The 27,736-nt window shown below is 36.6% G+C and overlaps 1 protein-coding gene across 2 annotated transcripts in view; it reads left to right on the top strand.

Moving 5' to 3' along the window:
* Nucleotides 1-27,293, top strand: part of LOC124165088 (sperm-associated antigen 1) — a 32,830-nt gene extending 5,537 nt beyond the window's left edge. For both annotated transcript variants that reach the window (XM_046542371.1, XM_046542361.1), the window contains 6 exons: nt 11,618-11,861; nt 15,904-16,010; nt 17,425-17,575; nt 20,644-20,803; nt 25,182-25,346; nt 26,043-27,293. In XM_046542371.1, the coding sequence (XP_046398327.1) occupies nt 11,618-11,861; nt 15,904-16,010; nt 17,425-17,575; nt 20,644-20,803; nt 25,182-25,346; nt 26,043-26,125 (910 nt within the window). In that variant the 3' untranslated portion in view covers nt 26,126-27,293. The remainder of the gene's footprint in view (nt 1-11,617; nt 11,862-15,903; nt 16,011-17,424; nt 17,576-20,643; nt 20,804-25,181; nt 25,347-26,042) is intronic.
* The last annotated feature ends 443 nt before the right edge of the window (nt 27,294-27,736 follow it).

Raw genomic sequence — 27,736 nt, 5'->3', positions numbered from 1 at the left:
ATTCGGAGGTTGATTTTTGCTCTCTGGTGGCATTAGTCCCATCTCAGCCACTCGGTTGACGTTTCTTGGAAGAATCCAAATACGCACGCTCTCGACGAGGCTGGTAAGTACGGCCGGCTTCTATGAAGAAAGGCTATTACTTGCATTGTTCTCTCCTTATTCGACTCCCCCTCGAACGGGAGAGCTGGTCAACGTTCTCATCTCAAAATTGTTAAGTGTTCATCTAAGCATCGTAAAACTCAATTACGCTAACCGAAATGCGCGTACTTCGTGAAACTTTTTTTTAACGTACAACTTTACATTTTTACGTTATTCCTCAGTATGAATGAAATAGTAACCACCCACGTACATTTGAAAATGTGTATTCAATACAGTTACTTTCCGAAACATGTTTATTCAGTAATCATAGCGCTACAGGGAGAACACTAGTGAGAAATATGACAAATAATGAATGAACAAAAACTGATTTTCAATCATCTTTAATATTTATTGATTTATATGGTAAGAACATCATAAATTGCATATTGCATCAGACATCACATACAGCTTTAATAAAGCCAATAACCCTGAATATATCGCATCGGGTAATATTGACTTTTTCTTGGATGTTTTTTTAACAAAATGATGCCGTTCGAACTAGAGTTTTTCTGGTCTCTAATTTCTTGTAATTCTGACTGAAGTAACGTTTAATATTCAAAGTGTTCCCTAGTTTTGCTGCAACCGACGTTTTGACCCGATGCGACCGAAAGTGCTACAATTTATTCTCGCTACCGATCCATCGTGGAGACGATTAAAATTCATTCGCTCGAATTTGGCTTGATGAAATCGCCGATGACTCATCTTCCTGGAATACACCCATGTGCAAAGTGTGTATAATGAATCATCAGCATTTCGCCTCTTTTTGCGCAGAATTATTAGATATAATTGTGAAAATCACAAATCTGTACTTTAATTCTGTTTCTGGAAGTTATGCAAGAGATCGTGATACAAGCAGTTCAGTGAAGATGAATAACTGGCTCTTATTAGTCTCCTTTTTCTCTCAGATGCGTATAAAATTTCCCATGTTGATATTAGGGAGATTTGGAGCAAAGAAGTCTATCAAATTTTTTCCCGTACACTGAACTATCGGATTTTTTTCTACGGTGCATTAGTTTTTGTGACCTCAGCACTAGACTAGAAAGTAAGAAAAGTGACTAGTAAGCTGCAGTTACTGAGTTCATTAATAAAATATCCAACAAATTTGAATTTGCAAATACACCATCAGAGTGCATCACGATCCTTGAGCAACTTATACCATTTCGAGGCCGATGTCCTTGAACGCAGTATCTATCAAAAAGCCAAAGAAGTATGTTATTGAAGTCATTGCTGTGGTGGATGCTAGGAAATTTTACCTAAAAATTGAAATTTAAATGGGCAGGTAGCCAGATGCCCTTTCAAAGAATCCAATTCACCTCATGAAATTGTCAAACGCTTAGCAGAGCACATTGACTGCAGAGGAAGAAATATTACCAGTGACAGTTGGTGTACCAGCATGCCTTTAACAGTAGAACTTTATCAAAAAAAGATTGAATATGGTAAGGACGATGAGTAAGAACAAAGCAGACGTTCCTCCTGAATCTCCCCCAAGAAAAAATAGAACCTTACATCATAGGCGAGGGGCAGGGGGGGGGGGGGCAATTGCACCCCCTCCAGAAGCAAAAATCGCAGAAGTCCTTAAGCAAAATCGGTACTGAATTGAAACGAAAGTATTCAACAAATTTCCTTTAAACCCACGAAAAATGATATGCATTAGTAGGTATAAGATATGTACTTAACTAAAATAAAAATATTTTTTCTATGAAATGATATCAGAAACTAATAATGCGCTGTTATAATTTTCTTAAAATATTTTTTTCATTCACCTTTTCCATGCTAAAATGTCACAACTTGGCTTGCTCCCCCATCTAGACTATGGCTTGCCCCCCCTAGTTATGACCCTGGGTATGCCCTTGTCTTACATCCTTCCCTTTTTGCTTTACTCCCGACATTTCCGCGTTGTAATACCTACGTTTCAATAAAATCCATGTAGTATTTATTTCTGCCATTATCCATGACGCAAGTATTACTGCCTCAAGTGGTAACAAAATGCTTCCTGGCTTTATATCATTTTACAATACTATCAAGGGGGTGTGGATTCAAATGATCAGCTTTGCTTAAATTATCGCTGGACGGCATGAAAATCGGCCCTGACACCATTCCTGCTATTTCGTTTTTAAAATGACCTCCTAAATCCGAATATTAACTCCGTTTTTCTCCATCACCCACCATTTTCGGAAGAGCCTCCAATTTTTACCACTTTTCGGTCATTTGGAGAAATTAAAAGGATTATTTTAGCATTTAAATTTTTTCTAGGGGTTTTGAGGGGTGCAAAATTCTGAAAAAATAATATTAATGGTAAAGATGTAGATTTGAGGGGAATTAGTCTCCGTCAATTGTGTAAAAATGCATTGAAAATGACCAATTTTGCCATTTTTTCGCAAATTTTCACGTATTTAAAAATATTTACAGCTTCTATTTCACATCATCCTCCCCGAAAGATAATAATACAAAGCAGCTAGAAACAGCAGTATTAATAAAAATATTTTGCTGTTTAGCATAGCAGCAATAATTAAAATATGTAGCAATAGCTCGGAAGATTCACTTTACTACTCTGGCTCTCGCAGTGCCTCTCCCGCTCAGGCTTGGACGGCAATTTACTTGATTTCGCAGCTAAAAAAAGAAAAGTAATACTTTCTAGTTCCACGAAGAATGTAAAACTGAGATTTTACAATTTCATTGGATTAAAAAAGTATTCATTCTCCTTAATCATGGAATTCCGCAAAGTATCAGCCTCTAAAATCAATTAGGTATATTGAAGTTGTCATCATCTTCCCTCGGTATACCTCTAGCGATCGCAGAGTCAACTCTTTCGGTGTTCTGGACAAGGATCCTTTTTTTCCAAGTAATTTAAATAGTGCAAAACAGTAAAAAATGTTTTACTCCGGTTTTTTCCAGGTGAATGTCAGTATGTGGGCTTGAGTTGTGAATATTACCGTGATTTAATATGTAATTAAATTACACGTGTGTAAAATCATCGTCATCGCTTCTGCTATGTTTGCGGTGAATTGACTAAAACATCGCAACAATAATCTCTTTCTTTAATTCTTTCTTTAACTGCTTATAAATTTTTCTCTGGCTGCCAAATTGGCGGTCAGGGCTAGAATTAAGCTCCAAGTGTTTGCTGCACCACTTGTTACAGTAATTTGACCAAATACTTGGAGAAACTAATGTAACATATGGTACGAAGTTGCGCCTATATGGATGCCAATCTCTTACAAAAGGGCATAAAAATCTTTTCCACTAGGACAAGAGCGCCAACACTGAAATTAATTTCTACGTAAGATGAAGGCTTGGTTTTTTTACTGTAATTAAATGCATTGTTGATAGAAATTATGATGCCATGTGACCCAGAAAAATGGAGACTTTATGGATTCGTCAAAGACAAGCTTTGAAGTGGTCCTGTTGGCCAATGGGAATGAGTTACCTTCTATCCTATCTGCATACTCTGCTGATATGAAGGAGACGTACCGATATATCAGTTGAATCCTTGAGAATACTAATTATCGTGATTATAATTGGTAAGTTTGCGCTAATCTGAAAGTTGTCGCTCAACTCACGGGACTGCTATCAGGCTTCATGAAATACTGCTGCTCCCTTGAATACAACAGCTGCGCCCGAGAAAACATTACATATTACGGAAATGGCCTCTGCGAGAAAGCTTCACTCATGGTTATGAAAATGTCGCCCATGTTTCCCTGGTTCCGACAGAAAATATTCACTTGCCACCATTGCACATCAAACTAGGACAGATGAAATACTTTGTGAAAGCAATCGACAAGACAGGAGCTGAATTTCAATTTTTAACTAAAATTCCTTGTCTTAGTGAGGCTAAAACCAAGGAAGAAATTCTTTTAGGTTTTTAGAAGACTTATTTTAATTCCCACTTTCTTAGCACTCCTTCATTACTTACTCATTCGATCAATTTTATCTTCATCATTCTTCGGTGGCACCACATTTCGAATGCTTCTGACTTCTCTGCTGCTATCAACGTCCAAACCTCACTTCCCTAGAGAATCACACTCCATATGTAGCGTATGATGAATTGCTTCCTTACTTCTATGCTTGTATTCTCATATGTGAGAAGATTCATCTTTTTGTAGTAAGCCCTCTTCGCCAGCGCTATTCTACTGACTATTTCTTTCTTGCTTCGTCCATCGTTGGTAATTCGGCTTCCCAGGTAAGAAAATCTCTTCTAGCTTTTGATTTCTTACCTTAATGTTTGTCCTAGCCTCCTCTCTTTTACTATATACTAATATCTTAGTCTTCCTTTTGTTGATTTTCAACTGATATCTGGCCATTTTCCTTTCTATATTTGTCAAAGTCTTCTTAAAATTCTTCTCTGTCTCGGCTATGATTGCTATGTCGTCAGCGAATCATAGAATACTATTTTTCTCAGTCAATATTGACACCCAAACCCTTCTCCTTCCAATCACCTAAAATTATAAGGTTTTTTTCACGTCTTACCTGTTTGATTACTGCGGTGATATCTTCATAGACGCCTTAAACTTCTTCATTCTAGTAGTCCGTCGTAGGTATGTTAACATGTACCACTAAGGTATCTACCGGCTTAGTCTCTAGCTTTACCATAATTATCCTTTTATTTTGGGCAGAACCTTTTTCCCTGAATTTCTATCGTATGCTCCTTATCTATTACATAATTAACGGAAGGAGGAAGATTTCTCACAATTTTTCAAAGTAAATTAGTAAAGGCATTAGAAATAATTTATCCCCTACGAAATTAAAGCGGGCCAAATATTGGCAAAGTAGAATCCATTAGTTCGGAATCAGACATAACTTAGTCCCAAGAAGATACATTGAATGAATAACACGCCATTTGTACGTTGAAGATGTTGTTATATCATTGAAATCTAGGTCACTATAACTTTTCTTATAATCGTGGAAAATTGCAAGTGTTTGTTTCAATATGGAAAAATTCCGCTCCATAACGTTTGAATCTTCGGATTTTATTTGTAAGTTGAATTAAGTATATGTTTTTATGTAGAGCGTTTGAAAATCATTAATCATTCTACCAAATAAAGTTGTTAAGCATGGAACGGCAACTAAATATTATCTATCGTACAGTGGTTACAGTTATTTGTGAAAGAGGATACTCCTGCGTCACATGCAAAAGGTTTTGTGCTCTCATCCATACAAAGTACTGCGTCGAAAAAGCAACTTTGTACGCAGTCACGCGTACGAGTGCATAGTTAAATACACTAGTGCATAGTTAAATAAGTATGATAATCGACATGAAAAAATCATTTGACTAACCTGGGATTCGAACCCGGATATCCCCGATGGCCGATCAAATATGCTACCAATTATACCTCGAAGCAACCTTTTTCCTTGAATATGAAATTCTCCTTTTACTTGTGTCTAAGATTCGCCTAGAAAAAAATTACTTGGTAATGTAGCTGACCGGAAATCGGGAGGATCTGGGTTTGAATCGCGGCTAAGCGAAATGTTTTTTTCGTGGCAAATAACAGTCTTGGTATATATGTATTCTCATTCATGTTAAATAATAGTGGAGTATAAGAACTAAAATTCCCTGCGGAATTAATAAAATGGGAAACATATCAAGTAGAAGACCTAACTTCAATGCAGGGTTCCATCCCGGAAGGGTCATACAGTGTACTGAGGGGTAGAGAAAAATTGATCGGGTAATGCTCCTGAGAAATTTTAGTTTCTTCCCAAAGACTACAACCGCGCTGCGGTGATGTTAGTATCATTCTAAACTGAAGCATTTTTAATGAAATTACATTTATTTGTCATAAATTTCTTGACGCATTATTATGCCGAATAATTTCAACAGTTAAATATAATGAGTCTACCTGATCCTGTGCACTAGTATTTTATATGAAGTCTCGTATATTTATATCGCAATGTGGTCGTTTACTCTGACACGAAATCGTAATTTTAGTTAATAATTTGGTCGATGGATGGGCAAAAAAAACTAACTACCTCGTTCAGTCATTCTCACAAAAATTAGAATTGAAAAATCGCGGAAGTTGCCGCCCACTTCCGAGAAATGTTGCATTCATCATCAGAGTTTCGGTTCATTACGACCTGTAGTGAGAACCATTCATTGAGAGAATCAATCGCTCAGAAAAGTGTAAGCAGCACGTGAAACAGGTTGTTGGTGAGAGATATACCGCGAAGTTAGTTTGCATAACTTCACTCGAGCGAAATAAATATCCCACATTCAAGTTTTATCCGTGTGTATTGTTTATTTTCTCATCATTCCTGCTACACAAGTAAAATTCTTGCCCTATACTTGTAAAACTGGTTCACAGGCAGGATCTCGTGTATCTATTTTTTGCATACATCAAGCATATTTACGTAAATAGGAGATAGTTAACGATTAAATTCGGTTATCTTGACGTCATCGCTGTATTACATCGACCAAACATCAACCCCTGCTTAGTGATACGGTGGTTCAAGTTCAAATTCTTTCTTTTGGGTGACTCACGTAATAATTAATAATAGTAATTTTAATGATAAAATAACTTTTCGAAGTTTTCCCCCTCGGTTGCAAGTTATCGAGAAACATATATGTCGGAAATGCAAGACAAATAAACCAGCGTGATACTTTTCATATCGTGTTTTGATGACATAACGGTTACTTTTGAAAATATTTAGACACGAAATGAAGATATGCACGTTATATTACCTACTCGGTGAAATATTTATTCTTGATTATCGTCTGCGAGAACTTAAAAGGCAATGGTGTAACCTAGAATCTAATTGATAATGTGCAGTATATTCTCTATATTCATCTTATTTTCAATACTTGGTTACAAAAAATTAATATATTATAGTCATAGCCAATACATTATTGAGAGGTTCTTACTTAAAAGCAGTTTCTCCTTCTGCAGTGTAAATAACATCTGTTGTTGCAGGTTTGTAATGACTAAAATGGTTAAAATAATTTGATAGTCTATTTATTAGCTGCATCACGTTATTAGAGATTTTACGTGGATGAAAATACGTGTCTAAAGATATACAAACTATTATTAATGAAGCACACTTCAAAAGGATTTATATATTCACCATTATTCCTAGTACTTCTTTTCCACCTTCCCACATAAGATATGCTTCCTCTTTGATTTCCTTTCACTTTCCATGCATAAGAACAGAAAACTTGAAAACTCGCGCTAGCCCCGTTTCAAACATGCCGCTCGCAACACAAGAACACAGGGCTTCGGATAATAACGAAAAGAAAACTGTTGGCCTGCTGGGTCAGACGGGTAGGTCGAGGAAAGCATAGAGGAAAAAAAAACAGATGGAGGGGACTCAAGAGACGATGGAGGGGAGGTAGTGAGAGAGACTGCTGTGGGGTGAGAAGCTCTTTCACCGAGAGTGGGGGGTCATACAGCAGCGCCATGGAAGAAAAGATCGTAGGCGCTTGACGTTGAGAAAACACGCTCGGGAAATTGGGCTATAGCGTGGTTATTACAAAGATCACATTGATGAAACGTATCTTATTTCGAAGAAGAAGGAAGAATGTTCTCATTTCCCAAAAAAAAATTCAAATCGCGCTTTCTACGTGGTAGAATGACATCGAGAAAACAGGCGTTTTATTGTGTTTTTCAGCGCCAATAACTAATTAACAAATGCTTTTCAAATATTTTTTTTTCGCTTGCCGAGAACAATAATCTTAGCTTAAACCATATCCAAAACAAGTTCTCTCCAGAGTGTATAATAAGCGAGCAAATGGCGAACAACCTGAAGTCTGCAGAGCCGTTTTTTTCGCGGAGGTATAGAACACCCTTAATAAGATATTTCGTCTTTGGAGAAAATATCATGAATTTATTTTTATATATCCATGTGCATATTTGTTTACATGATCGAAGTTGAACTAGTTCATGATGAATAAAGTATAGGGATTGCACGAAAAAGAAATTTAATCATTGCAATGTCAATCAATTTAGCAATGTATTTGAAGGAGCGGATATTTCACCCCTCCACTCTTAATTGTTAAATTTGTGGCTTTTAAAGGCTTTTTAAAGTACAGTGGAACTTGGTTAGTACGTTCCTCCTTAGTACGTTTTCCTCCTTAGTACGGCGATTTCCCTCGGTCCCGGTACCATCCGAACAAAATACAGGTAAAAGAATTTTGTTAGTACGTTTGAAAAAATTGCGCTTTCCTGGTTAGTACGCTCAATTGCTTGCCGTGACGCAACCCGCAATTCGTTCTCTAGTGTCTTCTTAAGGGTCGCAAACGTTGAATGCATGATTTAATTTATTATCATTAGTCATTAACATTCTTCCATTCATTCCACATCTCTTTCTTCTACCGTAATTTATCCAAATGCATTTCTGAATTCTTGTGACGTGATGAAAAATAAAATGCGGCCATTTTTCGGGAATGTCTGACTATGAAAAACTACAACCAATAAGAAGCCCCAATTTTCCCCACCCCGAGCTCCTCACCTTCTGTTGCCTTTGGAGCGCTTGGGAGTGCCCACTGCTGCGCACAAAGTTCGTGAGTGGGCAATTGTTGCTATTGCACGAGTTATCATGATGAAGAAATGAATCAGACAATTTCCACATTATCTAAAGCAGTACTGTTCCATAAACTCGACGTCGTGCGTATTTACTTGACTACTGTTGCGGGAGCAGACGATCCTCAGGATCTCCACGCGAAGCTTAGCTTAAAAATAATTGATCTCGGAACGAAAGCAGACGACATTAGACAAATTTTGAAAGTAAATTTCAACTGTTTAATATAAAAATTTCTTGTAATTACGTCGTAATCTAATAATCTTGCGTGTCATCAGTCGATATATCGATCGATTTTACAATCGAAATGGTATCATTCCAGAAGCGAATGTCTACGGCTGTTGCCGTAATTTGAAAGTCAATATAATTTTGCCCAATTTTTATGATGTTTAAAAAACCAGTTGACTTACTCCGGGTTGTTGTTATATTCTCCGAGTACGCTGTGAGAAAGAAAAATGACTTGTCTGAGCTTCACTCGTCCTCGTTCTGTAAATATATATAGGATAAATCACGGGAGATAGACGCCGTAATCATGAAATCGTCTCCGGGATGTCCATGAAAAATTGCGATTTTTATTCACATGGTATTGTTTTTCATGGTAGCGCTCATTTTCTTGATTTTAAATGTGAAAAGAGTTCAGGAAGGCGATCCTATGAGAACTACCGATAGTAATTGTAATTATGACGACTTTTTCACTGATTGCAATAACCCCGACTGCTATTATTTACTTTCCTCGTTAGTACGTTTTCCTGGTTAGTACGTTCATTTTTCGTGGTCCCTTCAGAAACGTACTAACCAAGTTCCACTGTATATATATTTCTTAAATAATCAAACACTCATTGATTAATTACCATTAATATCTCATGTACAACGTCCTGTAACCTTCTTGTGCATTGTAATTTGTCACCCCCCCCCCCCCCTCCTACCCTTTCTACAGTATTTTCTAACCCTCAGGCACTGATGACTATCCACCCTCTCTCCTTCCCACCATCCAATTCCTTCACTACTGATTTACAACTGTGCAGCACCCACTGGTTTAGCTTCTCCCTTCATCTACCACCTTAACATTTTCGCTAATGACGAAAATATGTGGTAGAACGTTTCTTGACCTGGGAGACGAAAGTCGCAAATTTTCGTCGGAGAATTTTCTATGCAGGCAAATGAATGCCAGAAATATACATTTCCTTGCTCTCCCCATTTTATGACAGTCACTGGTTCACGAAGTCTTAGTTTCAGAACCAAACAAAGCAGAACTTAGGGCGTACCCTTGAAAAGAGCAGGTACCCGGACCCTTTGTCTTATATTGCCCCTCTTTGTGGTAAGGGACCGTGGTCATCTCGATTTCAGTATAAACATTTACATGGAAATTTTTGCTGCATTAAATGCATTAATATTGACGGTAGAGCTTTGTTCAACATTTAAAAATTCTTAGAATTAAACAAGGAATTCAATTCGAAGTCTGCACTTTATGTGCAAGCAACCATATAGCTTATTCTTATAAATATAGCATGATTGACCATGAACAAATGCCGCTTGTAGGGTCATAAACCACCAAAGGAGGGAGTCCAACTACCCTCAGGGAGGGAGGCAGGAAGGGTCGAAAAAGGTTGGTGCTGAGAGTGCGTGATTATTAGCGAGACCCTTCTTAACGAATGTCCTGCAAAAATGCTGCGTATAGAGGGGACGGAAGAGTCTCATGGTTCTCAGTCCAGCAGTCATGCTAAGGAGAAAACTCCACCGTCTTGAAAGGGTTAACTTACCCCATTGCCTCCTTCCCTCCTACCCATAAAAATTTGTGCACACAGGACAGTGTATCTGATGTTGCTGTAAATACGTTGAAATATGTGACTACATATATGTGATGAAAATTTTTTAAAACCTTTGAAAATGTTGGTATGGTGGATATTGGCATGTAATTATGTAATTTCGTTACATTTGTCTTAAGTTTTAAACACTGGTACATTAATTGAGTTCTTTTGCATTTGAGGAAATATTTGATGCTTTAGGGTTTTATTGAATAATACTGACAAAGGAAAGCTCAATTCTCTTGCACAGGATTTCACGGTAGAAATCGATATTCAGTCGAGGTGGGAAGAAAGGCTATGTTTCATACCCCTCTACGTCTTAAAAATTTCCTCCCTTGTAAAGGAGAACTTAAATAAATCCATAGGATAGGAAGAATATTGTGTTGCATAGTCATCTAGCAGGAGGGCGTGGGTACATAGAGATCAGTGGAGAAGTGCTCCAAAGAAAGGTAACAGATATTTTCATCATTTTGGACTATGACTCATCTATATCCTTAAGATAAGACTTAAATTTGGAACATTGCAATCTGTGAAAGGTAGCTTGAAATAGTGAGAACTCTGCGTAGTCAAACAGAATTTTTGAAGGTTTCCAATGGTAAAAAGCCGTGCTCCCAAATGTTAGGACAGCTATCAACTCACTCTCAAAACACAGGGTACTTAGGTGAATTTACTTGAAGTATGGGAGTTCAGTCTGAAATACTGCCATCAATCAAAGAAAAGAACATTTAACAACCTTTTTCCACTGAAGGTCTGCTGACAAGGATAATCCATAGGTATCGATCGAGGGTTGTTTTAAAGTTAAACATTTCCTCATGCTGCCAATTCAGTTGGGATCATTCGTTCTTCTTGTGATACCAGATCAGCTAGTAGATGATATTTAAAGTAATAGCGGTTGAATCCAACAAAACATCTGAGCAAAGGCCAAAGTTGAACACTACTACGTCAAACTTACTCTACCTCCTGTAAATCGTAAATAAAGGTCAAGAAAGCTTTGACTGCAAGTAAGAAAATCAAGCAAATAATTGTTTGAGCATGAACTCAGTTACCCCAGTTTAATCAAAGATGGTTTAGTAAGTGTTCAGAAATAATATTGTGTCTTTGATGTTCATAAATGGTTTATTTTTCACAAATTATGTAAATGTTTAAATTATTTTAAGTTCATCTCATTCCAGAATGGTGGTAGAAGACATGAAATCTTTTGAAGAAGAGCTAAAGTCCATCCAAATTTTCGACAAAAAAATTCAACCTAGTATTTGTTCCAAACCGTCTAATCCTTCATGGAAAGAAAGTTACTCAAGTGATCCAATGTCATCTGGGGATAATAATAAATTAAATGAATGGGGTTATTCCCGAGTTTTGTGCAACTGTACATCAATACCCTTAGCTCTTCAAAGGAAGCCAGCTCCTCGAACAAAGGTAAAAGTTAATTCTTTACTTCTCCATAATATGTTTTTTTTATTATGAAATCATGATGTTAAAAATATTGATGAATGTTTTTTAAGATGTCGCAATTATTATTCTCTTTAGAAGATAGAGAATAGGGTGGTTTCCTATTATTTTTTTATTGCCTAAATCGAAAGATTATTACTCCTGGAGTACGTATTTCACGCTTTTAGATTTTTAAATGACGATATCTATTTTTCGCGATTAAATGAAAAGTGAAAATTTTCAAGCGCGCGAAAACGCGACGCTTAAGTATGAATGTCGGGAAGTCTCTCCGCGTGACGTATTTCTGGTTCCCCCTCCCGCCCTGCGAGGTGACCTTGAGGCGAGGCTTAGCGCTGATACGACGCAGGCTGCTAGCGGCTAGCCTAGTACCCTGCTGGCTGGTAGCGCTTGGCTTAAATAAGGATTATTAATAACTTATCAAACGAGGAAAACTTTCCGACCTTAGCCAGTTTTAATAAGTGATTGTTAAGACATGTTTCCCTGAGCTCTGCGCCTCATGCATGCAATGGTAACCTCAGACGACGTATAACTCCTATCTTCTCGTATAGAAACTAGGTCCCTGTGACGTCACGTGGAGTGGCATCGCATGGGCGCCAATCTGGCCCTTTTCAAATGAGGATAAAAATGGACCATTGCCATTCGTCTAACCCGGTATTTCTAAAACCAAATAATTTGTATATTATGAATACACTAGTGGTGGGTAACGAATCGCAATCAATGCCTTTCGTTTTCTTTGATGAAGGAAACTACCCTATTTCTTTATTAATGATGCCCTACTTATAGGAAAACAAAATACTTATCATCAGAAATTATGTTTTCCTTGTCTCAAAATGACTAAAATAGAGTTTAATACTGCTAGGGCAATAGTTAGTTTATGCTGACATTTCTCTGTGCATTAATGAGATTTGGTCCCCCACAGTTAGATCCTCTCCCTAGAGTACTGCATTAGACTCTCGTTAATACGAACAACCTTATTACGAAGTTCTCATTGTTAGGAAGTAAATCGTTTGTCCCGGCAAAAAGGCCTATCCAATCTACAGTAAAAGAAACGTTATTACAAAATTTTCATAATTACGAACATTAGATCCGGTCCCAGGGATTACAAAGTGAACTATATTACGAAGTTCCACGGATAAGCAATGGCATTTCATAGCACACTAACAGCGATTTTATACACTATGCTACATCAAAATCATTGCGCTACGCTTAAGTTTTTCTCGTGCACTGTCCCCAAGAGCATCTATTATGATTCTTTCTTCAGTAGGAGATACTTCATTATCCATGCAACATCATATAATAAGCTTCATTCCTGTGGAATAATGGTGACCCACTCATTACCGCTCGTAAATTGGACATGCAGTTAGTCCTCTTCCTACGCACATTTGATTTACTCACTTTCAGAGGTACAAACATTCAAAAAATTCTAGCATGCCCAAAATTTCAAGTTTGGCACCTTTGGAGTTTGCTAATGCGACACGATGTGGCGTAGAGGAATTCGCACTTTGGGCATAATCTGAACAAAGTATCATTTAATCCAGACTGTAGTCAGGAACTGTTCAGCGTTTTGCCCATTCTTCCTTCCGCTGACAGCAATTTTTTCGGCCCCGGTTACGTTGCAAGCTCAATCAGTTCGTCGCAATTCTGAGTCAATGCACAATTTTGATGTAGTGTTGCATCCTGCAGGATAACCGCACTCCTTGATGCCTTGCATAGGTTTATCAACTTACGAACAAGGCCTCAAGGAATGCTTGTTCGTCGATCGAGCACTTACTGCATTCGGGAAATTATCAACCCTCAATTATGTCATGCCGCATTCTTGTGCTGCGAAAATGGATCAAATTTGTTTGCCTTTACATATTCGCACGTAATTTAATCGTGTGTATCATACACTTTACTCTGACGTGATTTTGCAGTGCAAGGAGATTGAGGAGACGAGAGATTTTGACAAACTTTTTTTTCGACGATTCCTAAAAGAAACATTCATACAAACTTAGTTGTTACGTAACTCCGGTTTTTGGTCCCATGAACTTGGTAGTAACGAGAGTCCACTGTATTGCTCAACACCTACACCCCCTTCCTAACTTTGCCAGTGTCAATGTTCCTGGTATAAAAGATCTGTGAAAGTTAGTGCCTGCTTAAAATAGGTTTATATTAATGTTACGACAATTTCAATCAGTTACCATCAATTCATTTTCACCAAGCCCAATCATGTAAGAAGAACCAAAATAAAGCACACACTCAGTTAACCCTAATTTTCCCCAAAAATCAGCATTTGTCATTTAAAGTGCCGTATGTATGTTAGGGTTCCAGCTATAATGAAAATTAACCTTTAATAATAAATTTCTAGATTGAAGCTATCGCGGCTCATGGTGATTTAAAGAGAGAGACATACGGGTGTATCCCGTGTGACATAGTGGAGATTGCCCCAACGTTTCGTGACCGACTGCTGGTCACTTCTTCAAGGGAATGATGCTGGGATTTGATTTTTTGCTGCCTGAGGACTGAAGGGGGACTGCGAGGACTCACTCCTCACGCCCTCCGCCCACCGCTCCCACCTGAAATAAAAAGGCAGCAAAAAACCAAATCCCAGCATCATACACTTGAAGAAGTGACCAGCAGTCGGTCACGAAACGTCGAGGCAATCTCCACTACGTCACACGGCATTGACCCGTATGTCTCTCTCTTTTAATCTGAAAAAATAAATTTTGAAAGTTCTTTTCCTTCAGCTTTTAATGAAATCTTTACATAGTTTCATACATCTCTCTGTACAATTACTCATCAATTGAAGGCTGAAATTTGCGAGCTGCAGAGTGGTGTCATGGTGCCGGAATGTGGTTCTGGCATTGGTTGACAAAAGACATATTAGTCAAATAACATTTATATGAATTTTGTTGCCTCAAAATTTCTAATGTATACATTTGTAACCTGAACAAAAAAATGAAATTAAATGTAAATCATAACTTGTGATAAAAAAACACACAGAGTAATATTTCACTTCTAAAAAAAGCTAAGGAAAGTGCGTTCCGGCACTGCTAATTTTGCCATGACGTCACTGGGTAAGAATTTTAGAATTTTCACATTATTATTAGCATTACTCATCAGGACTGATTTCCCAAAGGGTAAACCACCGGTATGGACTCGTCCAAAGAATATTATCATTATCTTCAGTCATTCTCCATATTTATTAATTGACACATTCTCAAGCACTTTTTCAAATAACATAATGGTAGCATGGGGCCACAGTAACTCATTCCCCCAAAGCCATTCCACTATCGGTTGCTCTAGGTGTTAACAACAATATGTAGCCCATACACTGGCCTCCACTGAACAGACATAGTGACAGGTTAACAAAGTAAGTATGAACGTCAGTCAGATGCAAGCATCAGCATTGAAAAAATTGAACAAACTACAAAATTTAAGATTGTATCATTTGCACCAGGAGCATTGACATTACTGGTAGAAGGGATGAGGTGGAATGGAACTATCTAACAGTGAAATGAAAATGTGCCGTACCTCTGCGGTGCAGGGTAGCACTCTTGGGATGGCCAATAAGATTGGCTGGGGGACCATGTCTCATTAAGGCTTGGTGATACCTGTGTCAAAATTAACAAAAGTTTAGTCCATAAAGGATTTATGTTCATGGTTTTCATTAGGATAGGGGTTATTCAGCCCAAAAAAAAAAATTTTGGGGCCTCAGTACTTTGAGCCCGTGGAGCACGGGTTCCCATGATTCTAAAGTCACCTTAATTTAACTCATGAGTACAAAATTCATTCTGGTCATTTTGAGGCAAGGAATATATAGCTTTTGAAAAACTCTCAATAATATGGGCTCGGCCTAATATGCAGCCATTTGCCCTTCTGCTATTGAATTAGTTATGTATCAAATCACATTAGATCTTGAATTGGAAAGTGTTGGAATAATTTATCTTATGAAATGACAAATTGTGTGTTTGAGATGCATGTTTGTTTCATTCTTACTGTACTAAGCTCGAAAATATTTATTTTACAGGATCCTGGAAAAAGCTGTGTTCAAGTAGCTAATAAATACTCCTGTAGTCAAGGGAACAAAGCCTCAAATAGGAATAGTACGGATAGTGGCTCCAATGATGGCAGCAGGTTAGTTCATAATGGCTACAAAAGCTTATATCATATAAATCACATTTCTTACTTTCTCATTCTTAATAATGTTTTTAGGTTCCCATATGTAACTAGAATGGATTTGGTTTGCTTAGGGGTCAAAGTGCTTTAATTGAATTGCACACCACAATCCATGAATATAATAGAGTACATACAGTGAGTCCTCGTTTAACGTCACTTACCGTTCCTGAAAAATGTGACGATAAACGAAATGACGTTAATCGAAGCATAATATCCCATAAGAAACAATGTGAGAAGTGAATATCGGCTCCTAGACCTCACAATTCCTACGCAAAAAAAATGTTAGCGTATCATATCTGGGGCATTTTGCACGGTGGGAATGCCAAACTATGGCATAAATGCGAGTTCCTGTCTTCATCGACTACAATAGCAGCAGTGACGTAAATCCTTCTCCATTTTTGTATCTTCCAGCAATTGCTTTTCGGCTTTGCTATGGTGGTCGCCCGGGCGAGCGTCGCCTGGGCATCATCATCGCTAAAACATCGTCGCAGTTACAGGAACCAAAATTATTGTGAAAATGGCGAAAAAAGTGATGACAAAAACTCCGAGTTCTACCGGAAAAAATGCCTTGAAATCACTTTTTAGGTTCCTGAAAACCATTATGTCAAGTAAAACCTTGCGCACCTACGCAAGAATTCATTTTGCAGAAATTTTTGCTAAAACCGTAATCGCAATTAAGAATAAACACACCGTTTTACACTTTGCTTAGACTGACTGCATTACCGCCCACAAAACGAACAACCTGCAACACCCGCCGCTTCGCGTTTTTTCTCGCGCGAAATTTAAAAGCTTTGACGTTATCGCGAAGCGAAGGTGCGATGAACGAATGACGGTCTCAAAATTTTCGTGACGTTATCGCGAAATGACGTTAAACGGGGTGACGTAGAACGAGGACTCACTGTATGTTACTTTATTCTGTTGGGTGAAATTTCCACCATAATTGGACTTTATAAAATGCCACTATACTTGACTTCTTTGCTTTGCTTCTTATTTTTATGAACAGTTGATAATATTCATTGAAAATTGCGACTCGACATTGAATTTAAAGTTGTAATATTTTTTTCATGTTGACTTTAATCATGTGCTATAATTTTTTGCCTAAAAATTTCTTGCTCTCTCTGAATATAATTGCTGTACTTATTTGTAAAGTTTTTAACGTTTCTCAGATCATCAAACTGATTATGGATTGTTACATTCATTGTGTGTCCTCCTTGCCTTTACTAGAAATAATTTCTTGTCTGAAAACGGTAATCCTTAGGTCTTTATTTGCTGTATTTTTAATGTTAAACATAGTCGTGTATCTTTAATTATGCTTATGGATGTTTAGTGTAATTACATATTTTTGCTTGTGAATATGTGATTTTCCATGCAGTCCATCGGTGCAGCAGCCTCTTAGGGATATGCCATTGTTGACTGGTGGTTATTCATCAGCTGTTGCAACCAGTGGTGCAAATATAGATAATGCTGGGGATAATTCTGTAGATTGTGATGTGGAAATGCAGTGCTCAAAAGACCAACCCATGGTAAGAAAGAATTTCTCATTTAATATAAATTCAAGATTCAGCCATTCTTGTCTTTCAGCTTTTATCTCATCCATTGAAATATTTGCATTGTGTATATTTCATTGTGTATATGACACCCGTTGACCCTTCCCATGTTTGTCAATCTGTGGTGGTTTTCCTTTGCATCTTGTGTTGTGTTACCTAAGGACACAATCATAGAGATAGTCTTGTGATATTGATCACTATGTAGGGTGATTATAGAAGAAGAAAGTGTAAAGTTTAAAAATGTACAGTATTTAATGTTTTCATAGGCATGACGATTGGGTGAATATTTTATTTATTTATTTATTTGCCCAGAGATTGATAACAGCATTGTGCATCAATATAAGGCATGTCAATGAATTACACAAAGTGCATGTACAAGATAATATAAAATACATGGTACATACATGGTAAAATACATATTAAAAAATGGTATATATAACTAAAATTAATCACTCATTCCACTCCTTTAAAAATTTGAATCAAAGAATTCTTTTAAAGAGTAAAACATTTTGGAGCGGAAAAAGTTCAATGCCTTTTTCCTAAATACTGCAGTACCTCTCTTAATTTTGAGGTCCTGGGGTAAATGATTGTAAATATTTAACCCCATGGACATTGGTCCATGCTTTGCATTAGTAGTCCTAACAAAATTTGGGTGAAAATCCTTATGCTTTCTGGTATTATAGTTATGAATCCTATCATTTGTCACATAGCCTACTAGATTTTTTTGGACAGACACAAACAGCATACATATAAACACTAGGAATTGGCAGTAACGGAAGTCTCTTAAACAGCAGGAGACATGGTGTATGCACTGGAACGTTGCACATAAGTCTTATTACACGTATTTGTATCTTGAAGATAATGTCTGCATGGGGAGAGGAACCCCAAAACAGGATGCTAAACATCACTTGCGTATAAAATTCACCATGGTAAATGTCTAGCAGTACTTCAGGACTTACTGTCCTCCTTATGCTTCTTATAAGAAAGCATAATGAGTTTAGCTTACTACGAAGTTTGTTTATGTGTTCATCCCAAGAAATGGTATGGGTCAATGTTAGTCCAAGAAATTGTGTAGTGAGGATTTGCGGGATACAGTTACCATCAATGTCCACGGAGATCGGAGCAGGGGCTTTGTTCTTAGTGGTGAAGTGTATTAGACCAGACTTGTTGGCATTCAGTATTAGTTGATTTTGGAGGCACCGAATAAGACCAATGATGCAAAAATGTATTAGATTTTACTCAGTATTTCATCAAGTAGATTAAAAATAAGGAGAAAATTGAAGGATATAGTGAGTGTGTTACTTACAGAGGTCATAAAAAAATCCACCACTCTAAACTTCCTGATATTGACAATCCTGTGTTTAACCCTTTCACTGCTGCTCAATCTCCGAAAACCTACACCTCACATGCGGCTAAAGTGCTGAGCATATGGTAGGGAGGGAGAAAAGGTATGTTCACAGCAGCCTGCCGTGCGAACCAGGTACGTTCACAGCAGTGAAGGGGTTAAGTGGCCCCTAATAAAAAAACTCTAGAATATCCAAAATATCTCTTCAATTCAGCCCACTTCCATTCCCTTCCTTGTGTTGCAACCCCTCCATTCCATGTTTCACTCCCCTCCAGTGGAACCTCGTGCCTTCTTCTCTTCCTCACTTATTTATTTATTTATTTCCACTACCCCATAAGCAGCGCATTTACGGCCTTTACAATGGGGAATTAACGATTAACAATGAAGGATAATCACAAACATCCATGCCCTTGATAAGGGTAACTTACCCAGGCGGGACTCGAACCCGCGACCTTCGGTTTGGCAGGCGAGGACTTTACCCCGCCGCCACCGAGGCCGGCAAATCTTCTTGAAATAGCCAAAATGCAGCTTACCAAAGTGGCTTATTGGTAGCTAGTTTTTGACGGTGATGATAGAAATGTGATGCATGGTTTATGCATAGTTCCCACTCAGCCGTGAAAACCTTAAAAACTTGAATAAGCCGTGAATTTTGTCTGCCATGAAAAAATCTGGAAAAAGCCGTGAATTTCGTCATAAAACTTTAAAAATCTCTCAAACCTGATTGTAGAACTACGATTGACAGAGCAAAAGAAAAATCGATAGGTCGATCACGTTTCAAGGTCAGTCACGCGCAAACACTGTCCACTCATTTATCTCCACACCTATATTCGAAGCGCAATTATTGGTCCGTGTGCCATGACGACACATTGATCTTGAGCCTGTGATTGGAAGACCGGTAAACAAAGTGTTCATTAACTCTGGCGAAAAATCGGGCACTTCTTCACTTCCCTACTACCCTGCCCCCTCCATTTTCCCACTGACAGCCTTCAGCCGGACCTGAATTTTGATATCGATAGGTGACGTCATGAGAGAGAGCACCTCCATTGCTGCATTTGCATTCACGGCATCTGTCGCTTTTGATAAATTTTTAGTTAGCGTGCGGCCTGTGATTGGTATGTCATCAATATCTCTGTCTAAAATGGCTTATCAACAGACCGTGACTTTGACGACATTTAGAGCCTGAAAACCTGGAAGAAACCGTGAATTTTATAATTTAGTGGGAACCCTGTTATATAATAATTGCGCACAAATACTCTAGCAGAAATCTATCCTGTGCACCTTTATTCCTCGTCTCAGACGAGAAGAACTTGCAAACTCCCACCCCTGTCATGCACTGATTAAAACTTACCCCTAAGCAGTGGGACAACTCTAACCATCTCTAAATCAAAGCAGATGTAAATGTTCAATGATCACTTGGTCCTTGCTGATGAGCTAAAGTAGAGAAATATGAAATATTATATAATCCAAAAGTAATACTAAGTGTCACATTCAAGTTTTCAGGGTGGTAAGTCAACCACGGATAATAATTTTGAGGTCCAGAATGTAACAAGCTGAGCTTATGAATATTAAGCAATGGGTATCTTGATTTCTTTCATGAAAGAATCTACTCCATTGTTATTATGGGTACTCTAGCTGTCTTGAAAATATTTATTATGTATTTTAAGTTGATGGTTATTAAAAGAGTATGTTTTTATTACAGGAAATTTCTAAGGATGATGACTGTGAGAAGGAATTAGACATGGACTCTTCTAATTCACCCTACACTTTCCTTAAAATTTGGAATCAAATTTCTGATGACTCTGACTATAGTAAGCATGCCAGGCTTTTGAAAAGGATTAGTCCATCCAATTTATCCAAAGGTATTTTTCTTTTTTCTTTCAAAGGCATTTTTCAACCATATTATTATAACAACCAGTGACGTAGCCAGGAATTTCATTCCGGGGGGGTCCAAACCAGGGGGGAAATTTTTGAAATACAGTACTAAGTAGAGGATTTCTAACTAATTTAAACCCTTTTCATAATCAAAAAAACTTAATTTGTTAAAGAAATATTTTGTAAATTCATGATATTTCAATATTTTGTTTTCTCTTATAAAGAAAAATAATGGCATTTTTATATTTTGGGGGGCCTGAACCCCCCCAAAATATAAAAAACCCTGGCTATGCCACTGATAATAACAAACTCTACCTCTATTTTTAGACAAAGAATTTGCTATAAATATCATAATTCCATTATTTTCCTCTACCAAAATATCATGGCTGAATTTTGTTCTAAGATAGATTTGAAGTTTTTGCTAGTGCACTTTTATTCATCTAATTGCCAGTGAAGAATTTGGGAATTTATTCAGGAGAGGACTTGCTTTTTGACTCCCTTAATTTATCTCTTAATTCTCTATCTACATTTTGTATTGTTTTACCTGTGCAATGCCCACAAAATTCGAATTGTTCTCAATTAATCCATTAATGGTTACTTTGAACTGAGCGGAGAGCATATTTTCAGGACAGAACAGTCATGTACTGTGGAAAAAGTTTGAAATTTGTAGTAAGTTTCACAGGATTATCGATGAAACAAATTTTCATTTGTCAAGCTATGGTCTTTTATGCTTTAAGTTAACCATCATTATGCATAGTGTCAATAAATTATTTTTGTTATTGTCATTCACAATGTTTTCCTTCTTAAGCAATTGGTTTTCAATTCTGAGAAGTCATCTACGTACAGAATGAAGAATTAAGCTTATTTTCTGGGTTTGGGTTTTGAAAATTCGAGATTTGTTCAGTTGAAATATCAACACGTAACAACACGACACGTAACAATGATTTAATTTTTAATCTAAAAATTAAATCATTGTTATTATCGTTGAAATGGTTTTGGACATATTGATGAAAATTTCTATACTTTTAGAGGGTTTACATTAAGCTAAGAATCCAGTATTTCTTTATAAAGTGACATATTCCAAATATAAACACAAAAATGCAATCAACAAATACACACAAGGTGAATTGAAATTTAATATCGCATTACCTTTATATGCGAGTAATCCTCCATTATATTTAGATACGATTAATTATGAGAAATGCCTATTGGAAAATACACACTTCCGAGTGGCATTAGAATTTCTGGAACAAAGTTACCTCATAGAGACTCCAAAATACTGGAGCGGAGCAGCATTATAGCAATTTGCTCGAAATGTGTCTTTACCATAGTAAGATCACTCCACAGAATTTTGATATCCTCTTCCCTAAGCTTCAGCTCAAAGTAGATGATATTGACCGCCTGACCAGACCAAATCCCAATCAAATGTCTTCATCTATCTCTGATTTAAACTTATAAAGTATGGTCACATAAGAAATTAACCCTTGCTCTCCTTAGTCACTCAAATAGTGAGTATGATACAAGAAATTCGCTGTGGTGCACTGTTGTAATGTTGATTCCCTGCTGCAGGAAAGCAGCTGGTGACCTTTCATGTGGCAGTCAAAAGCATCAAAGCTAGGGATGGCTTTGTCACAATTATGCAGCACATATATATATGCTCAATTTACTACAGCTAAAGGCATTTTTTGACTGAATGTTAATCTTATCTGTGATAGTGTCATTATAATTCCATAGATCAGGGCAGTTAGTAGGTAGGGTAAGGGAACTCTGATCTTCTTAGATGCAAACTATTATTGCCGCTTATGTGATATTGGCTGTGTTGAGTTTTAGCTTCTCTATGCATGCCTTATCCCGCTCTTGTAGGCTGGCATTCTTCTTCTGAACAATTCCGTGTATCGCTTTCTCCTTTTTCAACCCCTCCCATAGAGAGCATCTGCTACCTGGTGCTTCAAGCCGTGGACACTATTTGAAATTATGGACTGCATGGGAAAATCTGATAGAAAAGATAAATAGCGTGTGTAACATGAGTGCCTTCCATTTGCAGCTATCTTCATGCACAAGTGCAATCCATTTTTCAAAGTGGCTGACTGTTGACCTCTGCTAGATAATTTCAAACAATCCCTGTCCTTCTAGCATAAAAGAAACCTTATTTTTCATGGTTACTGTTGGTAATTGATCTTGAATGAAGAAAAAGTTGCTAGTTTTCAGACTTGTCAAAATTGTGATCAGTTAAGAAGTGAAGCTATCTAAAACATAACATAATGTGATTTAACTGCATGCAAAGTGACTAAAATGGCATTTGGCTCATTACTCTAAACTTGATCGTACCGACATTCTTTAATTCTACTTGTAGCATTTCCTCAGCTTCAACTTAATGAAAAAGGTTCAAACTGGTCTCATGCCAATTATTTAGGTACCGATTCTTATTGTTGCTGGTTCCAGCTCTCACCTCAAGAAGCTGTGGAACTGAGAACTCAAGAACCAAACTGGCCTATCCCTAATAATAATAATAAATTTTTTATTTGTCCAAGGATCTTATGAATACAACATAGATATAAGACACGTCAAAGTAATCAACATAACACTTAAAAATGTAAAAATGGTCAGAGTTCATTTGTCATTTAAAAATTCATTTACACTGTAGTAGCACTTATTAATTAAAAATTTCTTTAAAGAAGATTTAAATTCCCTATTAGAATTAATCAAATTAATACTTTTGGGAAGGAAATTAAATATTTTTGATCCCATTGCAATAGGACTTTTTGCTGTTATACGTTTTTTATGGAGGGTAACATGGATGTGGCGATGAGACCTAGTTAGGTGCTCATGTACATCATTATTAATTGGTAAATCATTAATATTCTCTTTTATCAGTAAACATAGTTGGTATATATATATACAAGGCACTGTTAACAAATTCAGTTCTTTGAATAAGGGTTTACAAGAATAAGTATAAGGCTTACTCATTATACATCTTATAATCTTTTTTTTGCATCTTGAAAATTGTATCTAATAGCGTTACAGTTGATCCCCAGAATACAATACCATAAGTCACTCTACTTATAAAGTTGCAATGGTAAAAAAACTTTTAATGTGGGCCAAGTGGAGCAGTTTTGTTGACTTTGCCAGGGTTGCTGTCTGATTAACCCATTATTCCCCAAATTGTACGTAGGGCTTTTGACTTCGGTTGTTTCGCATTTTCCTATTTATTTTGGCCTAAATAAGATGAATTTTTGGAATAACAATATTTACATCATTTTAAATGATTTTCATAATGCTGCATATATGCAACGCTGGGAAAACTCCGGTAAATAAATACAAGAAAAGTAATTTCTAAAACTTGTGTTGCATCTTTAATTTTTTATCTCGATTTGCACACTCGACATCTTTGCCGGGAGTTATCAGTATTCCTTCGGAGGAAATTCCCCATTCTGCCTTTTAACGGACATGCTGGGTCATGTCATTTTTCCTGGGGTGTCTCGTATGTGCGCATCGATGTTTATGCCAAACGCCATCAGTCATAAACATACAAATACATAAATGAAAATGTTGGTGGAAATGACAAAATTAGAACTAGAGATATTTAAAAAAGTCAGTAAATCGAATAAAAATGATTCTGAGGTAGAAACTTGTTCTGAGAATTAGGATTCAATAATGTTGCGTTAACGCAATGCTGGGGATTAATGGGTTAAGTGAACAAATATGTTAACAGGAAGGGAGCTGGGCAGTGTAGGAAAAGAAGAATTGGTGAGGAGATTGGAATTTTGAGGGGCTACTGGACTAATGAGGGGACATCCATTAATTACGTGAGGCATTTAGAGGGGGGGTCAAGCTGCTTCTTGCCCAATCACACGCTGGGGAGAGGGGAGGTGTCCTTGAAATTATCACTTAATTTTTTTTCCTCAAGAAACAGTGTAAAATGTGATTCTAGACTACGATCTTAATAATCAAAAATACTTCTGACCTAATCTTATAAACTATAATAATAAAACAATTTTTTTTAATAAATCCTACACAATGAAGCACAGAGTAACCTATTTACACTTAAAATGAACTCATTTCTTACTCATTTTGAACAATCTCACTTGAGATTAGAGGGCCAAACCTCACAGTATCTCACAAAGGGAAAGGGGGGTACAAAATCACCAAAATTACCTCATGTCATGTAATGGATGCTCCCAATCCAGAATCTACAAAAGAATGATTGACCAAGTGTTGGATAATTGGTGCTCTGCCATGCTCTCTTATTAACCAATATGTATATGCTTTAGTTGAATTTGTTTGTCTTTGTGTGCCTTTGTTTTGTTGGTGTGCTTTCTGCTTTGGATGTCTTTGTTTCTTAGTATCATGTATATCCTGTTTCAGTTATTGGTGGGAAGCTGGATGGGGATATGCTCTCAATCATCTTGGAAAGCCTAAATTTACATTTCGTTGATGATGAGAATCTTCTTTTGGAATTCTTGATTGGTATCAGTCAGCTGCCAAGGTTTCAAGCTATTATCCTTTTTCTAAGTCCTTCAGAAAAGGATGGTAAGTCACATATTTAAATGTGTTTTTAATTTAATTGTATTGCTTTCATTGTCTCTTATTACTAGTTATACCTCAAAATAATTCTATAGCATTCTGACGTATTTATTTGAAGTTTTTAATTCAAGTGTATTTCAAAAAATTGGTGGAAATTGCCTTGTGAAATGTATATAATGCATTATATTTAATCAGAGGCAGATACAGAAAAAACTGTAGGGGAGGGGGTGCAATAGATATTTTAAGCTACCTTTTCTTTCATGATAATAAAAAATTATCTAGTCACATGCCAACTTTAAGAAATTTTTATTTGAACTGAATATACATACATACATGACAATGTCATCTTACAGTATAATGAAGTTATATTTGTGGTTCTGCATTGTTCGGCAATGTGAGTAGTCCCGCAAGGGGGGACGCAACCTCCACATGTATATCCCTCTCTGTATTCAACATTGAAAAGTATTTGAACATTGGTAACTCTGTGAATACTCACTATTACCTATATTTTTTTCTGGCAAGGAATGGTTGGTAATAAATGTTATTGCTAACATGGAATATTTGACATGAATTATGCTATTTCGTGGAGGCACTTACGGAATGGAACATAAAAGCATTTGGATCACTGGGAGTATTACGGTAAATTGTCCCAAATGCATTTTGTATGCCCTTAACAATCTTCTCATTTCTTTTAATTTTCAGTTGTTAGAGGCTTATTTGAAAAGATTGAGCAGAGTGGAAAGCATCAAATTCCAGTGGAGCTAAAGGGATTGTACGAACTGTGATTAGTGCCAGAAGGCTAAATGATTTGAATGAGATTTTTAAAAGTGCTTTCCGTGTTAATGTGCATTATTTTCATCCCTGGAACAGCAGTTAATATACCAAGGGCCGACTGGCCTACAAGTGACTCAGTAAGGGTGCTGCCTTGATTTAAATACTATATTGTTATTGCAGCTACATTTTGTTTATATCCCTTTGAAAAGTTAAAATAGTGGTGAAAGTATGGTTATGTTAAATTATCCGAGTTGAAATTGAACCAGTATGTGTATACCAATAGTGTCTTTATTATATTCTAATAAGGAGATCTGATTGCTTGATCTGAAAATCTTATTCAATTCAATCTTTCTTTGAATATTTAAAATATTTAGCAGGTATTGCTTATTTGGATATGCTTGGTATTTTTGCTTCATCACTGCCAGGTATATTTGTTATTTTAGTTAAGTTATTTTCCAATGGCAGAAAAAAATATTTTAATGCTCATCAATATGAAATTTGTCTGCCATTCATTGGAATAATTGCTGTGTTTAACTTAAATTACACATAGTTACACATAGAGATATGTATCATAACTGCCAGTGATGAAATGTTGAATTTCATTTTTTTTTTTAATGTTGAAAGTAGCCCGATCATCACAATGCAACTAACTTGTTCAGAGTGTGCAGTTCTCAGAGTATAACTTTGATAACATATTGCCACTGTGGCATGTAAAAATAAATTTTACTCAAACCTTAGTCTTTTGAAAAACGTCAACAATCGATGCCTTTGTCAACCAATTGCTATCGCATTAAATTGATGATCATAATAGCATTTGCTTGGTATTAATTGTTAGGAATATCAGTTTTCAAGCTGATTCACACTAACAATAAGCAATAAACTTTATTTATAAACCTTTTAGGCTATTGTTTGATACTATTAGTTATTATTAAAAATTGTATTTGTCTGTTAGAAAGTCATTATAAAAGAAAGATAGGCTTACATGAATTCTGTGTTTCTTATGATATGCTTTCTTTATTTGAAAAGAGTCTCATTTATGCAGCTGTGTTTATTACCACAATTTTGTTGTGCAATATATTTACCATTTCAGTTGTGAGTGAGTGTTGTAATAAAATCAGCTTGTTTGAAAACAGCATTTTGTATCATTTCGTATACAATAAAACTGAATGCATGATGATTATCTTTTGAATTAATACTGATGATTAAATCAATGAAGATGTCATTTCTTTTTCATGTGTAGATCAACTGTTTTGTGTACATGATTACTAAGCAGATTCTTCGAATATATGAGGCTGTTGCAGAACAGTTTGTTGTTAACGTCCAGAGTAAATGCTCAGACTCCATATTACCCTCATTGAGCATTGTTGCCTTAATTAAATGATAATTTCTTAATTTTCATCATCTATGGGCATGAAAATTTGTAGCAATGAATTCAATTGTTTCTGACTAGTTTCTGAAACCAAGTATGGCTAGTGTGAAAGAAGTTTCAGTTGTAGCTGTTATTCAGTCTTTTATTTGGTCTGTGGTTCTATCGGAAATATTGAATTGAACCATCAATTGAAAAGTGGCATATTTCAATTGAATTTTTTTTCATTTGAAAAGTGATAAATTTCAATTGAACT

The sequence above is a fragment of the Ischnura elegans genome, chromosome 1, assembly GCF_921293095.1.
Source record: "Ischnura elegans chromosome 1, ioIscEleg1.1, whole genome shotgun sequence".
NCBI classification, from domain to species: Eukaryota; Metazoa; Arthropoda; class Insecta; order Odonata; family Coenagrionidae; genus Ischnura; species Ischnura elegans.
Note: the sequence above shows the minus strand (reverse complement) of the source record. Positions and strands in the feature narration are given on the sequence as shown.